Source organism: Myxocyprinus asiaticus, chromosome 24 (genome assembly GCF_019703515.2).
Source record: "Myxocyprinus asiaticus isolate MX2 ecotype Aquarium Trade chromosome 24, UBuf_Myxa_2, whole genome shotgun sequence".
Classification (NCBI taxonomy): Eukaryota; Metazoa; Chordata; class Actinopteri; order Cypriniformes; family Catostomidae; genus Myxocyprinus; species Myxocyprinus asiaticus.
In genome coordinates this window covers 34305356-34321575 of record NC_059367.1, presented here as the reverse complement: position 1 = coordinate 34321575, position 16220 = coordinate 34305356, and the positions used below count along the sequence as shown (strand labels likewise).

The following is a 16220-nucleotide window of genomic DNA, read 5'->3' as shown; positions in this document are numbered from 1 at the left end:
TGCATCCCTTTTGAAGCTTGAAAGCTCTAGTCCTCATTCATTGTAATTGCATGAAAAAGAGCAGTATATTCTCAAAAAATTTTCCTTAAGTATTTCACGAACAAAATATGTCATATGGGTTTGAAAGGACATGAGGGTGAGTAAATGACAGACTTTTCATATTAGGGAGAACTATTCCTTTAAATTCTGCTTTACAGCCTTCTCTCGACCTTTTTTCAAATGGGAAATGATGGAATTTGCAGGGGAATTTGCAATGCCTGCATGTTAAAGGTCACAGCATGGAAAAAAGCAGCAAATACTCACAACAACACACACTAAGAGAGAGAGAGCGCGCTCCAACCATAATAGTGGTTTGAGAAAAGACCAACGTCAGTGGCTCTGAATGGTACAGTAGAGCGATCAGGCCAAAACAAACGGCTGGCTGCCTCTGACTCAGGGTAACTGGGCCAGTCTGATGCGTGTGATAACATCAGACTGTTCTGCCTCCACCGTGATGGAAAAACAAAACACAGTCCAAACAGATCGGTGACATATACGTCTCGTTTGCGTTCGTGTATAAACACATAAACCCAAATAGTGTGTGAAGAGGCCTAAAATTAAGCAACATTGAGGATATCATGATTACTTTAATGCACTTTTTATTTTTTTAATTAAAAAATGGACAGTTCACCCACAAATGAAAATCCAGTTATCATTTACTCACTCTCATGTTGTTCCAAACCAGTATGACTTTATTTTTTTCCATGGAACACAAAAGGAGATGTTAGCCTCAGTCACCTTTCACTTTCATTGTACCTTCTTTTTCATACAATGAAAGTGAATGGTGACTGAGGCTGTCATTCTTTCTAACATCTCCTTTTGGGTTCCACAAAAGAAAGAACAACATTTGGACAATATGAAGGTGAGTAAATGATGGCCGAATTTTCATTTTTGACTGAAATATCCCTTTAAGTTTCTTGAAGAATGTGTCATTGTACTAGTTTCACAATCCTTGTCTCACGACTCAAGTATATTTATAGTCTCTGTGATTTAAACTTTCATAAAAAAATGCCGTTATTTTTGGTGAGTTTGATTCATTTCAATGAATCAGTTCAAACTCTTTCAATAAATTGATTCAACAATTCATATGTATCTTTATTCAAAAATGCTTCAATGCATTGTTGTATTGGTGCATAATAATGAACATTTTACATATACTTGGCAACAATAGCTGCTTGTTCAAGGATGCTTAAAAATCACAAGCCATTTTAGAGCAATATATAAATCGAGATATAGCCTTTATTGAATATTTTCAAAACACTTAAAGTTGGAATGAAATGGAAGTTGCGACCGACTTTACCTCGTATTTTGACGTATTTCCGAGTGAACAAGAAAACAAATGTGAGGTGGGGATTTGAGTTTATCCATTGGTTGTTGATTGGATTGTGAAAATATGGCCGTTGCAAAGCGAAATGGAGGCAGATCTGAACGCGAGTTTGCAGTGGACACACACCCCTACCACCCTGGTGCTTGAGTCAGAGCCAGTTATCGGTGTAATTGAGAAGTGATCTCAACACTTTTATGATCAAAATGACAACATAAAAGCATGAGCACATTGTGGTCTTTGCTTACGAAGAACGAAGTGAGTAAAAGATAACCATATTTTAACGTTTTGATACACTACATATAATGGGGGAAAAAAAGACTCGTGCTGTGCATCCCAAGATAACTACATTAAAAAATACAAATAAACTTAGAGGCATCCGAAGCGTTGTATTCATCTGTGATCACCTCAGCAATTCAGGCATGAAACGTCTCAAACACAACCGCGAATTCGCTGTTATTACTCATTTCAAAATGTAAATTCAAGCCAGCTGACCCGTAACCAATGAATTTTGGGTTAAGGAACGATAGTTTTGAAGGAAAACAGATGAAAATAACCTTGCCAGCTTCACCAACATGCGACTGACACTTTGTTCAACTCTACGCAAGGTTGTGGTATTTATAAGAAAGGGGCAGGGTTTAAGCATACTAAATGATTGGAGAAGTCCTGCATACGTCACCAGAGAGAAGTCTGTCGCTTCACCGGAAGATCGAGTTATGAAATTTGAGGTAAAAAATAAAAAAATAAAACGCATGGATGAAATGTTCACAATAAGATCAATAACATGTATTTAGAAAATAGATAGGGTGAATTTTCATTTCATGTCGACTTTAAAAATATCTATACATTTTTTTAAAGCTACATAGCCAGCACTACTTCACACTTTTTACCCCTCTCTCTCTCTCTCTCTCTCTCTCTCTCTCTCACACACACATGTTGGTGCAACTATCATTATGAGGACTCTCCATATACATAATGATTTTTATACTGTACAAACTATAGATTCTATCCCCCAACCCTAAACCTCACAAAAAACGTTCTAAATTTTTACATATTCAATAAAACATCGTTTAGTATGTTTTTTAAGCGATTTGAATTATGGGGACACTAGAAATGTCCTCATAAACCACATTTATAGCATAATATCCTTGTAATTACCAGTTTGTAACCTAAATAAAAGTCCTCGTAAACCACTTAAACCTGCCCACACACACACATACACACACACAGATCTCACACAGTGCAAACACAGACAGCGCTGTCTTACTCTCCACAACAATTGAGATCCCGCTACTTTCTGACGTCAGAGCCGGCCTGAAAACCCCCCACCCCCCAGGCTCCTTCCTTATGGTAGCACACACAAACACACGCATGCACACATGCTGCCTACAGAACATATACATACATCAAGTATATTCAAACATCTTGTGCTCATTTCAGTACATTTCACTGTTAATCTTTAATCCTCTATTCAAGGTCTGATTTAGAACTGAAGTAGATCAGAAAAGGCACTACTTTTTTCTTCTTTGGCTTTAGATCACAATTTAATTGGAGGATTCTCATGAGACCTGCCAAGAACATATCTGAAACATATTTAACCCCAAAAGAAAGACAAATGAGGAGTTATATTCTGAATAAAGACCTCTCTTCTGGAGCATTAATATTTTTTGCATTTTATTTTCATGACAATTGAGCATGTTTCTTCTCCAGTTCTTATAACTGTAATGCATCCAGATGTTTACTTTTGTAATTCTCATTATTTTCAATGATCATTCTCATTAGATTACAGTAATGAAAATAATCCCATCCAAACATAATGATTTAAAAAAAATGTTTAAATCAGCATACATAACAAATACTGCCCCTGGATGTATACTTTTTAGGGCTGTCAGAATTATCGCGTTAACGCATGCGATTAATGAAAAAGTTTAATGAGTTAAAAATGGTAAATTAATGCATTTACCATTAATACAGCATACACACTGGTGTGAAGGACAGAACTTTTGTAATGTGTCCGCCCGGAGTCATTACACTGACGCACACTTCAAAACACACACGCAAGAGCCCTTTTACCAAGGAAGCCTACAAGCTTAGGATAACGCAACGGTCCCATAGACATTCTAACTAGCAAGTTGACTGTTACACTCTCTCCTATAATAGAGCTGCAGAGGTTGTTATCTCAGTAAATAAAATAATCACGGACAGCGCTTCCCTATCAGTGATACAATGATGGAGAAAGGAGCTCTTAGCCTTATTTGATGTACAAAACAAGCCCAGATGGGACTTGTGATAGAAATAAAGTCTTTTTCAGACTATGTAAGGCTCATGGTGAGTTCAAAGCGGCACTCGACGCTGGTGTTGCCACCCTGACACAAATCACGTACGCAGCTTCACGATTGCTGTAGGAAAGCGGATAGCCACAGTCTACCGGCAGATTAATAGCGTAGATGATTATTTTAAGGGTGCTTTCACACTAGCACTTTTGGTGCGCACCTGGGGTCGAATGACGTCCAAGTTAGGTTCGTTTGGATAATGTGAACGCTGTTTTCCGAACTCTGGTGCGCACCCGTGAATCGCACTCTGGAAAAGGTGGTCTGGGTATGGTTCATGTGTACTCTGGTATGCTTCGCTGCTGGTATGAATGCAATCGTACCAAATCGCGGAAGTGAACTGCTTGTGATGACGTATAATTTGCGTCTTTGCAGGCTCGCGATTACAGTTATTATGGTATAATGCATTTCTCCTACCTGCATGTGTCCATACACCGCCTTCAGAGAGCAGCTCACATTCTTCACATCTCTTGCAATGCATCCACGAGCTCGCAGCAGGCAAACGCTAATATTCATCACATCATTGGACATTCAATGCATCCGCAGGAGACAAACACAAGTGTTTTCTGTGCATGGGAAGTTTTCATGGTAAATCCAAAGAGACAAACATTAATACTTCACTTAACACAGAGAAGCTGATGTCTTCGAGTTGTTACCTAGTTACTGTGGTAAACAGCTGCCGCTTGTACTCACGTTTATGACGTAATCGGACCGGGGTTCGGACCCAAATAATATGATGTGAACACAGACCAGCGCGGGCAGTGGGAGGGGGAGGAAACAAACTCGGGTTCAGTCCAAGCAATCGAACCAAGTGTGAAAGCACCCTAAGAGATTAAATGCCCATTGCAATAAAAATGCAACCTATGTGGGGCTAGTTCTTTCAATCAGTCAAATTCCCACTTAGACTTTAGGAAATGTTTAATGTTACTTGAATTGTTGCTATTTTAGTGCATTTCTATCTTTATACTGTGGAAGGCTTTGTTTGGAAAATGTTAATAAATCATTATATAGCTACATATTGTTTTGTTTTCTTTCCTAAGATGGAAATAAATGCATTTTGACAAGAAAATAAGTATCTAAAGTTTAAAATTTCAGCACTTTCAAAATCTGCAATTAATCTACAAACAAATTTGATTAATCGTGATTTTTTTTTTTAAATGTAATCGATTGACAGCAGTAATACTTTTACATTTAAAGAATTTAAATGAAGTTTAAGAAAATAAATGAATGCAATTTTTTTCAAATAACAATATGAGAATTATAAGCATTTGAAGGAAATATGTGCTTGTTATGAAAATAATATCACAATGCAATAAATCTTAATGGTCTTAAATACAGGTTTCAATTTCTTCATGTAAAATATAATTTCTTCATTCTTTTCATTTTGGGATTAAATGTGACCTGGACATGTTCTTGAAAAGCTTTGTGAGATTCCTATAATTCCTTGTAAAGTCAATTTTCCAAACATGAAACTGTGATTCCCATTAATGTCAATGAATAAAACAAACAAACAAACAAAACAAAAAAAAAAAACGCTATGTGTAGCTATTCACCTTTAATGACAGTTATTTTTCTTAAAATAACACCCAATAAAACACCAGTTCGAAATTCAACAAAATTACTTCTAAAATTACTAAAAACATCCTAAAATGACATTTTCCTCGTAACACAGGTTTGACTGTAAAATATTTTTATATTTGGAATGTTTTTGTTTTCTTTCAGACATTTGCTTGTCTCTGAAACACATCCATAATGCTGCCCTATACAGTTATTGCTAAAAAACACAAAGCTTTTTTGTTAAACTGAGGAGGAGAGAATTCCAGGACACCATAAACAACATGAACACCTTTTCCAAGATCTAAAAAACACAAATATGCATGTTTTATGATGGTGATTTCCTGTCATGTCTAAGGTTGGTGGGTTTCAGACAGTTTGGGGTCTATAGGGCTGTTGAGGAGACTGGACAATGGCCTCATTCAGTGACCACATGCCGGTCCTGATATTTTGGGCTTTACTCCATGATAGCCCAACTAGTCATGTGGGAGGCAGGTTGTCCAGGCCAGTGGAACATTGCAGAGCTCGTAGAGGGGAGATGGGGGTGGAGGGGGCAATAAGAATCCAGACAGAGGAGGGTTGACTTAGTATTTAAGCGAGCAATTGATTTAAAGGGAAATAGGATAACAATTTACAATGAACAATACTTATAAAACATATATTAATCTTGGTTAATGTTATTTTTCTATATATATTAATTCGATGTATATGATTACACTAGTTGATGTAAAATGGGTTACCATGAACAAACAATGAACAATAGTATTTTAATAAATAAACATTAAGCAAGATTAATAAATGTTGTAAAAAAATAAAAAAATAAATAAAAATAAAAACGTGTGTGTGTGTGTATTGATGTACCATAGCATCTAGAAGTTGTATGCATCGCTGCAACTCTGGTCTGGTCTCACAGTAGAGGCGAAACAGAAGTCTCCCGATGGGCTGCTTCTCACACAGGCTGAAGTAATCTGGCTCTGAGACATACACACATCAAAATACATACAGTCAATTACAGTTAATCAGGACTCTATGAATAGAAATAGCTAACACCATTTATACTTGGGCACCTTTGACATATTATTTTCAGCATACAACGTTTAAATGACATACTAATCTTATCTTGCACATATTTTCATATGACAATTGGGATACAGCATATAGCAACTCAGAGAGGGCTTGGCAACAGAGAGCAGCAAATTGACATCACAGTTGGCGAATGAAGCCTGCGTTTATACTACACGCAGTGTTGTTTTAAAATTACTGCCAAGTTACCTAATCTGATTCCATAAACACCAAAATCCCTCTCACATTGTCTTTGTGAAGTTTGTGTTGAGCATCATATAAGAGTAGGCTACATTTAGACAACCTCAGAGAGACTGGCTTCAAAGTTTTCCTTTTTTAATGTTAAGATAGTAATGTAGCTAGCTACAGTTTCCTCAGCTGGCAAGAGCCATTGTAAATAAAATAATTTCACATCCAAACCACACCCATGTTTAGTTTGAACTAGGAATAGGAAATTTAATGTGTTAATTTCGGCGATTAATAGTTGACTGTTAAACGCGTTAAAAAAAAACTTAACGCAATTAATGCATTATCCAATTTTTTTCTTCCACTTCCTGAAACTTCACTAATGTTTTTCCCCACTTCCTATGACTAAAACTGACAGAAATAAATTTCCAGGAGGTACATATTTGACTCGACTGCACATCCTAGCATAGAAACTGATTGTGTGGAGCAGGGCATTCATTATGTGCGACGCATGTGATGCATAATAAACGTGGGAGCGAAGTTACTGTATGGAGAATGGAGACTTCACCCGCAAGCAGTGAGCCATGTGGGAGAGATGCAGGCAAGCCGCTGAATCTCTTCGCATCGCCCGGAAATGCTCACTTACCGTCATCTGAACCAGTGTCAAAAGCGTAACCACGCAAGAGAGACTGAACAGCAGTGAGAGAAAATAATAGTTTTGAGATTTTAAACTTCAGCATTCACTTTGTTGTATAGTGTATAATCATGCACTGGAACTGTACACTTATGTTTGCCAATAAAGCTTGATATAAATTGAATCTGCCCATTTGATACTAATTTTTAAAAAAACGCTGGAAAACGGCAAAAGATTTTGCCAAACTTTTAATTACAGCATGTCTACTGATTTTATGGCATGTAAACATATACTTGAATCAAAAATGTATGCCTGTAAAATTGTGCACTGTAAACCCTAATGCTCATAATAATTAATTCTTTTGAGAAGGGAAAAATTAAATCATCCAAATTAGTTCAAATAAATTAACCTTGATGAGTATGTACAACTTTCTCTTTTGAGTTCACGAAACTGGCACCTTTTAAGTAACCTGAATTGCTTTATTGTTTTGAGTTAAATGAACTTTCCTCTTAAAATTAAAGGAACTTAAATTGAACTGAAACTGGGCAGTCTTTCCCAGCATGCTTTGCACGGCACTCATCAGGGAGAGTAAATGTTAAAATGATGTGTTATATAATGTGTGCAAGATAAATGTGAAGGGGAAGACTTGTTGGTGTTTAATGTTTTGTTATTTAGAAGAGTTTATGTTATGTGAAAGTTGTTGGGGGTTACCATTATGGTGAATAGTGGAGCTTGAGCTCAGGTTGAGGACAGGTACAATTTAAGATTGTTCTACAGTATATTGCTTTACTCGTTGTGCCATTGCTATGCTAATGAAAACATTGTGGTTCCAATTAGCATGCATTCAGCATGCTAACATTCGCTGTACTAGCTAGTTAAGTTCCCTCTACTTGAACCATTTAAGATGAGCTTACATGGTCATTTTAAGTTCAAAGAGTTACATTTAAAGTTCAGTGCTTTTAAAATGTTAGCTTACTATTTCAAGTTAAGAGAAATTAACATGTATGTGTGGGACAAAATCTAAATCTGAAAGTTATATCAACTTATACTTGGGAATTTATTAACTTAAAAAATTTGATGTAACTGATTGCCTCAAATATTTTGAGTTCTGAAAACTTAATATGGTTTACAGTGTGTCTAATTAACTCTATCCGCAAAGAAAAGGAACATTTTAACATGTACATATTGAAATAATGAAAATAAATAATAACTAACCAAATTCTTGCAAGTTCTTTGAGACAAAGTAAATATATATATATATATATATATATATATATTAATTAACATTTTTTATTGATTCAAACAGTCAACAAAGAAAAGCAAAACATATATTCACAGAATCAATATTTAACCGCCACTATTACCCCTTCCCCTCCCAATCCCCAACCCCACCCTGACCCTCAACAAACATCCCTGTGGTCACACATGAGTATAATCACACACACACACACAAACACAAACACACACACACCACACACACACACAAATTATAATAATAACACACATTTAAAACTACACATCTCTCTCCAAAGCTCCGTCCCCCAGACTCTGAATTAGCAGGGAGTAATACACTGATGCCTCATGACCTTTTCCAAAAGCAGTAATCACCACTCCCAGAGTATCTGCCGCTTTAGGGGGGTGTATGCTACTCCCAAAAAGAGTACAGAGCAGGTGGCGCAGCTGTAAATACCTATAAAACTGAGAGCTGAGAATCCCAAAATGTTGAACCAAATTTTCAAAGGATCTCAACATTCCACTCTCATATAGGTCACCGAGTGTATTAACCTCCCTCACAATCCACTCTGTCAAGTAGAAAGGGGACTTATTAATACATAATTTTGGGTTCAGCCATATGCTTGAGGCAACATTTAAATAAAAGTCAGAATTAAACACTCTGGACACTTTTGTCCATACCGAGTGCAAATGCGAGATAACGAACTTAACTTCTCCGATTAGTTTGATAGAAAGGCTTTGCAATGGCAAAATAGGGGCAAGAACTTCCTGTTCAATACAAAACCAGGGAGGGGCTCTCAGGTGGAAGCAACCAATGAGCCAAATGTCTGAGACCGAATGCATAATAATAAAACAAAATCTTGGGTAGGGCTAGCCCACCTTTGACAATCGGCCTATGCAGCTTACTGAAATGTAATCTGTGACATTTACCATTCCAAATGAAGGACATCGCTATGCTAACAAATTGCTTGAAATAAGAGAGGGGGACATCTATAGGGAGAGACTGTTGCAGGTAGTTGAATTTTGGAATACAATTCATTTTAATAACATTAACCTTCCCAATCAATAATTTATCAATAAATGTAATGAAGCCCACCTGCCCACTTCGCTCGACAACCTTTTTATTAAAGGGTCAAAATTAACTAAATTAAACAAATTTGCTGGGAATAAAATACCCAAATACTTAATGCCCTGTTTGGGTCACTGGAAGGTGCCCGGCTGAAAAGCTGTTACCGGGCAATATACTGTCCAGCCAGGTCTCCTAAGCAACCAAATTGGCCCGGTTGCTAGGGAGGGTAGAGTCACATGGGGTAACCTCCTCATGGTCGCTATAATGTGGTTCGTTCTCGGTGGGGCGCATGGTGAGTTGAGCGTGGATGCCGCGGTGGATGCCGTGAAGCTTCCACACGCGCTATGTCTCCGTGGCAACGCGCTCAACAAGCCACGTGATAATATACGTAGGTTGACGATCTCAGACGCTGAGGCAACTGGGATTCGTCCTCTGCCACCTGGATTGAGGTGAATCACTACGTGACCACGGGGACTTAGAGCGAATTGGGCATTCCAAACTGGGGGAAAAAAGGGGGAAAAAAATTATTAATATCAATGGCTGATGTAAATATTTCACCACCAGCAGATTTCACTGAGGGAATGGTAGAAAAAGACTCACTCTGTTTTATATATCTAGCCAGAAATTTTCCTGCCTTGTCCCCCGACTCAAAGTATGACTGTCTTGCCCTGAATAGCCAAAACTCCACCTTCCGTGACAAAATAGTATTATATCTGTATTTCAATCGTTTCAATACTCCGAGGCCATCAGATGGCATTCTGTGCTTCAGCTCTGCCTCTGCACTTTTAATATTTCCTTCCAACTCCACGAGTTCTCATGCTTTGGATTTTTTGGTGAATGAGGCATACTGTATGACCCGACCCCTAAGAACCGCCTTAAGTGCCTCCCAAGCCACGCCCACAGAGGATACTGAGGACCAGTTGGTCTCCATATAAACACTGATTTCAGCCTTTAACATTTGTTGGAAATCAGGATTTTGCAAAAGTGATACATTAAACCGCCAACTATATGATTTATTTTTCTCCATATGTGGCAACACCTCTAAACTCACCAGGGCGTGATCTGAGACTAAAATGATTCCAACTGAGCAATCAACAACAGACGAAACGAGGGACTTAAATATAAAAAATCTATTCTAGAATAAATCTTATGGACTGATGAAAAAAATTTATAGTCCCTACCAGATACATCATGATGGCGCCACGGATGGCCGCCTCGGTGTGGCGCGCTTCTATTGTTTTGTTATTTTTGTTTGTTTGTCCTGTGTTTAGTAATCTTTTTTTCAGTCAGTTTTTCCAGAGACGAACTGCTGAACAGCTGACAGCATACACCAGTCAATATTTTCCCGGATTTTGAATATTCGGACGTTTGGTTTGACATTCTAGTCGGAGGCACGGCTATGTTGTTTAAACGCGCTATGAGACGCAGGCGAGGGAGACGAGCAGGCGCGCTGGACAGGCTCCGTCGGCACGGCTTTCGAACAACGCTGCCGAGCAGTCATCTAGCAAATCTCCGCTCTCTCCCTAACAAAACGGAGGAACTACATCTCCTCACCCGCACAAACAAGGACTTTTCAAATTCTGCTGCCTTGTGCTTCACAAAAACCTGGCTGAGTGAAGCCATTCCGGACAGCGCTTTACATCTGCCGGGCTTTCAGCTGTTCAGAGCGGATCGCATCGTGGAGTTAATGGGGAAAATGAGAGGCAGTGGAACATGCTTTTACATCAATGAAAGTTGGTGTACAGATGTAACAACGTTAAAGTGGATGTGCTGTCCTAATTTGGAAGCGCTCTTTATTAACTGTAAGCCTTTGTACTCGCCGCGGGAGTTTTCCTAGTTTATGTATATCGCGCCAAACGCGTGTTTGAACACAGCGCTGCAACAGTTGGCTTATCAAATCACAGACACGGAACAACAATACCCAGACTCAGTTATTATTATTCTTGGAGATTTTAACAAAGCAAACCTCACACGTGAACTGCCCAAATACAAACAGCACATTACATGCCCAACCAGAGATAGAAATATACTGGATCATTGCTACACAACAATGAAGGATGCATATCGCTCTGTCCCTAGAGCAGCTTTGGAACTATCTGATCACTGTCTGGTTCATCTTCTTCCAACCTACAGACAGAAACTAAAATCTGCTAAGCCTGTATTAAGGACTGTAAAGAGATGGACCAACGAAGCAGAGCTGGAACTACAAGCCTGCTTTGACTGCACTGATTGGAGTGTTTTTGAGGCTGCAGACACCAATCTGGACGAGCTCACAGATACTGTTACATCATATATCCGTTTTTGTGAGGATATGTGCATTCCTGCTAGGACTTATTTAACATTTAACAATGACAAACCATGGTTTACAGCGGAACTCAGACAGCTTCGTCAGGCCAAAGAGGATGCTTACAGGTGTGGGGATAAAGTCTTGTACAATCAGGTCAGGAACACACTGAATAAGGAAATCAGTGGCTAAAAGAAGAAGCTCTGAGAAGCTGAAAAACATGTTTTCAGCTAACGACCCTGCATCAGTGTGGAATGGCATGAAACAACTTACGAATTACAGGACTCCTGCCCCCAACCCTGTGGTGGACCAGAATGATGACCTGAATGTGTTCTACTGTAGATTTGAAAGGCCCAATCTCACACCCCACACCCACTCTGACTTTCACTTCACACAAACACTAACATCTCCTGCAACCCCCCTCCTCCCCCTCCTGCTACTCAACCTGCATTTAAGATCTGTGAAGATGTGAGCCGTGTCTTTCGACAACAAAGGATAAGGAAAGCACAGGGCCCAGATGGCGTTTCACCTGCATGTCTTCAATCCTGTGCTAACCAGCTGGCCCCCATCTTCACACAGATCTTCAATAGATCACTGGAGCAGTGTGAAGTCCCATGTTGCTTCAAACGTTCCACTATCATCCCCATCCCAAAGAAACCAAAAATCACAGGACATAATGACTACAGACCTGTCGCCCTGACGTCTGTGGTCATGAAATCATTTGAGAGACTGGTGTTGGCCCACCTGAAGAACATCACTGGACCCTTTCTAGATCCCCTTCAATTTGCTTATCGAGCAAACAGGTCTGTGGATGATGCAGTCAACATGGGATTGCATCATATCCTGCAACATCTGGACAGACCAGGGACATATGCAAGGATCCTTTTTGTGGACTTCAGTTCAGCTTTCAACACCATCATCCCAGCTATACTCCAGAATAAATTACACCAACTCTCTGTTCCCTTGTCTATCTATCAGTGGATTACCAGCTTTCTGATGGACAGGCAGCAGCTTGTGAGACAGGGGAAACTCACTTCCAGCGCCTGTACAATCAGCACTGGTGCCCCCCAGGGATGTGTGCTCTCCCCACTACTCTTCTCCCTCTACACCAATGACTGCATCGCCAAGGACCCCTCTGTCAAGCTCCTGAAGTTTGCAGACGACACCACTGTCATCGGCCTCATCCGAGATGACGATGAGTCTGCATACAGAAGGGAGGTTAAACAGCTGGCTGTCTGGTGCAGTCAAAACTACCTTGAGCTGAACATGCTCAAAACGTTGGAGATGACTGTGGACTTTAGGAGGAACACCCCAACACTGACCCCCTCACCATTCTAAACAGTACTGCGGCAGCAGTGGAGTCATTCAGGTTCCTGGGCACTACCATCTCACAGGACCTGAAGTGGGAGACCCACATTGACTCTATTGTGAAAAAGGCCCAGCAGAGGTTGTACTTCCTTCGCCAGCTGAGGAAATTCAACCTGCCACAGGCACTTCAACTGTCTGGTTTGGTTCAGCTACGAAATCAGACATCAGAAGACTACAAAGGACAGTTCGGACTGCTGAGAGGATTATTGGTTGACGGGTCGGACGTTATTCCACCGGCTACAGTTCTCCATGTCCTCCAACTTCTCCCAGACACGTTCCAAATCCACCTTGGTCACTCGCGGATTAGCAGATAATTCCCCCTCCGATGAATCCAGATAATTGATCCGTTTCTCGACATCCCCCATTCTTGTAACCACCTCAGAGAATTTCGTCTCCATGGCAGTGATCGATCGACAGATTACAACAAGATCCTCCAAGTCAGCAAGGACCTTCGTCAGCATTGCCGACATGTTCAACATCTCTCGCCGAATTTCCCTAATTTCTCCGACCAAATCGGCTCCCCGGCTCGGGGCCTTCTCTGGGGTATCAGCTTCAGCACATAAGTGTATTTAATGTCTCCAGAGCCCGAAGATTTTGAATTCTTTGACATATTATCCTCCTAGAACAGTTATGGAACAGAGTGTATCGAATCTCTCTGGTTTATGTCATTAATAGTGTTAAAACTAAGTGCGCAGAGCTCACCGTTCACACATCCGAACCTCACATGGCATCATGTGACTAGCTATGATTATATTTTAATGTTTGTTTTAATGTACCATGTTTAATCATGATTAATCACAGAAAACTGTGTGATTAATTAGTTAAACATTTTTTATTGATTCACAGCCCTAGTTTTAACCAATTATCAATGCTAAGCAAAGTCCTCCTAGGTAAAGATTCATGGGATGTGTGCAAACAGGAAAAATATCACCAAACGAACACCTTTGCAGAACAAAAATTTCATAATTCGTCAAAATTTTTAGGTGAAATAAAAGAAGCCTGTTCACCCAGTAAGCATAAAGTAGCCTTTAAAGAACAGCACAGGTGAGAAAGAACATGAAAATGACTCTTGAAAGAAACACAGAGTGCTGATACATTACCGATGGTTTTGCTCAAATCTGTGCACTGACTGATATGAGGGAAGCGGAGGATCTCCCTCCATTTTTTACTCCTTCCTTTTCGTTTTCCTCCTCCACCTATGTAACAGAAAAAGAGACAAAACTAGTTATTTAAAATAAATTCCAAACTACAACCAAACTTACAATGTAAAGTAACTTAAGAGCCTGTCATTTAAAAGCTACCATGCAAGTAACCGCATGACGCATGTAATTTTCTCACTTTTAAATTACCTTCTCGTATCCATGAATTGCAAAGACAACTATAGAGTAAGCCATTTGTAGCCTGACATCCCTAAAACTTAAACACTGCAAAATTAAAACTTTTTATGTGTGTGTGTTTGCAATTCTGTTTAGTGACACTAGTGGTGCAGAAAGTACACACTTCAGTGCATGTCATTCAAAAGAAATTTGCTTTTCGTAATCTTTATACCAAAATGTATCAACTTTCTTGGCTTCTAAAACAACTTTTCTTTTCTGATGACTTTAACATGGCTATGTCGGCAGGAAAAGATAATATTAACCAATAATATCATTGCTAGGGATGCTCCGATCAGGATTTTTACAGCCGATACCGATCTTCCTGTCACCTGATTGGCCGATACCGATCCCGATCATTTCACCTTTTATCAGGATCTCTGACATAATTGGCTATATGTAAGCTTTCTGCATACTATCACTATTAACTGAATTTTTTTCTTCCCTTTAATATCTCTTTGCCTAGTTTTTGCTGACAAAAAAAGTTTAAAAGGTTGTAGCACGGAGGGCAGGGCCAGGCCAGTATAATGCAAATCTGCGAGGGGAGGAGGGAATCGACTCCCCGACCACCTGGAGCGGTAGGGCCGCTGCCAGGGGCGGAGGAGTGTCCCAACGTGATGCCAGAAATGCGGAAGGGAGTTCTGTCTGCTGGGGGTTGGAGGTTTGACTGTGGTCCGCCCAGGGAGGAGCGTCTGTCATCCACCTGAGAGGGTGGAGGAGTGATCGAGGACCACGCGACGGCGCATCAGAGAACCGGTGAGTGAGTTTCTTTTTTTCTCTCTCCTCTCTCTCTGTCGCTCCGTGTTGGCCTTTCCCTCGGCTGTTTTTTTTTTTCCTCCCACCTCCTCCCAGGTCAAAGAAGGTGAGGATGACCCGCCGGCAAGCGGGGGGTGGGGGGGTACTATGCCAGGGGCTCCTCAGCCTGAGGCAACGCAGGGAGGAGTGTAGCGCGGAGGGCGGGGCCGGGCCGGTATAATGCACGCCTGGACCCCAATCAGCCTGATGAGGCGAGCAAGGGATAAAAGGCGACCGGAGACGACAGTTGGGGAGAAAGAGAGAGAATTACAGGCAGCTGCCCTGTATGTGTTTATGTTTGTGTGTTTTTGTTTAAGTTTATTATTAATCTATTATTTATATTGTCAAGCGGGTTCTCGCCGCCTCCTTTCCCCTCTAACCCCTTTAAAAAGGCTTATCAAAAAAGCTTTTTTTTAATTTATTTTTTTTAAATAAGACTTTAAAACAAGTACAGTGTTAATCTCGCCAACGAAATCACTGACGAAAACATTCGTTGACTAAGGGTTTTTTGATTTTGTTAACGATAACGAAGACGAGACGAAAAGGTGCATCATGACGATAATTAAACTATTTTATTAAAGCATAATATTGACGAAAATATGACGAGATAAAAATTATATAGCAAGATATTTACAGTGCAAGATATGAAAAGGAGAAGAAACATCTATAGAATCTGTATATATCGAAGAAGATATTAGATATAGATTCATCTAATCCATTAATAATTGAGGATTTCTCCGCTTGAGCTGCGTGAGTTGAACCCAGGCAAAATGAACAGCTTCAAAACGGGCTAAACACCTCATTCAAACGCACCCTATTTATACATTATTTTAACCACTATAGTAGCCTATATCCACAACATATATGTAATATAACAACTTGCATCTGCACAGTGAAGCGAATGATCAGGTGAACTTGAACTAAATGACACACTAGTCAGAATATGCATAATTTGCATTGCGTAACTTG

General features: G+C 39.8%; 1 protein-coding gene across 2 annotated transcripts in view; it reads right to left on the bottom strand.

Annotated features, from left to right (window-relative positions):
- LOC127414641 (G protein-coupled receptor kinase 5-like) overlaps nt 1-16220 on the bottom strand; it is a 105841-nt gene that overhangs the window by 28605 nt on the left and 61016 nt on the right. For both annotated transcript variants that reach the window (XM_051652829.1, XM_051652831.1), the window contains exons 2-3: nt 14184-14279; nt 6109-6221 (exon numbers count right to left, since the gene is read on the bottom strand). In XM_051652829.1, the coding sequence (XP_051508789.1) occupies nt 6109-6221; nt 14184-14279 (209 nt within the window). The remainder of the gene's footprint in view (nt 1-6108; nt 6222-14183; nt 14280-16220) is intronic.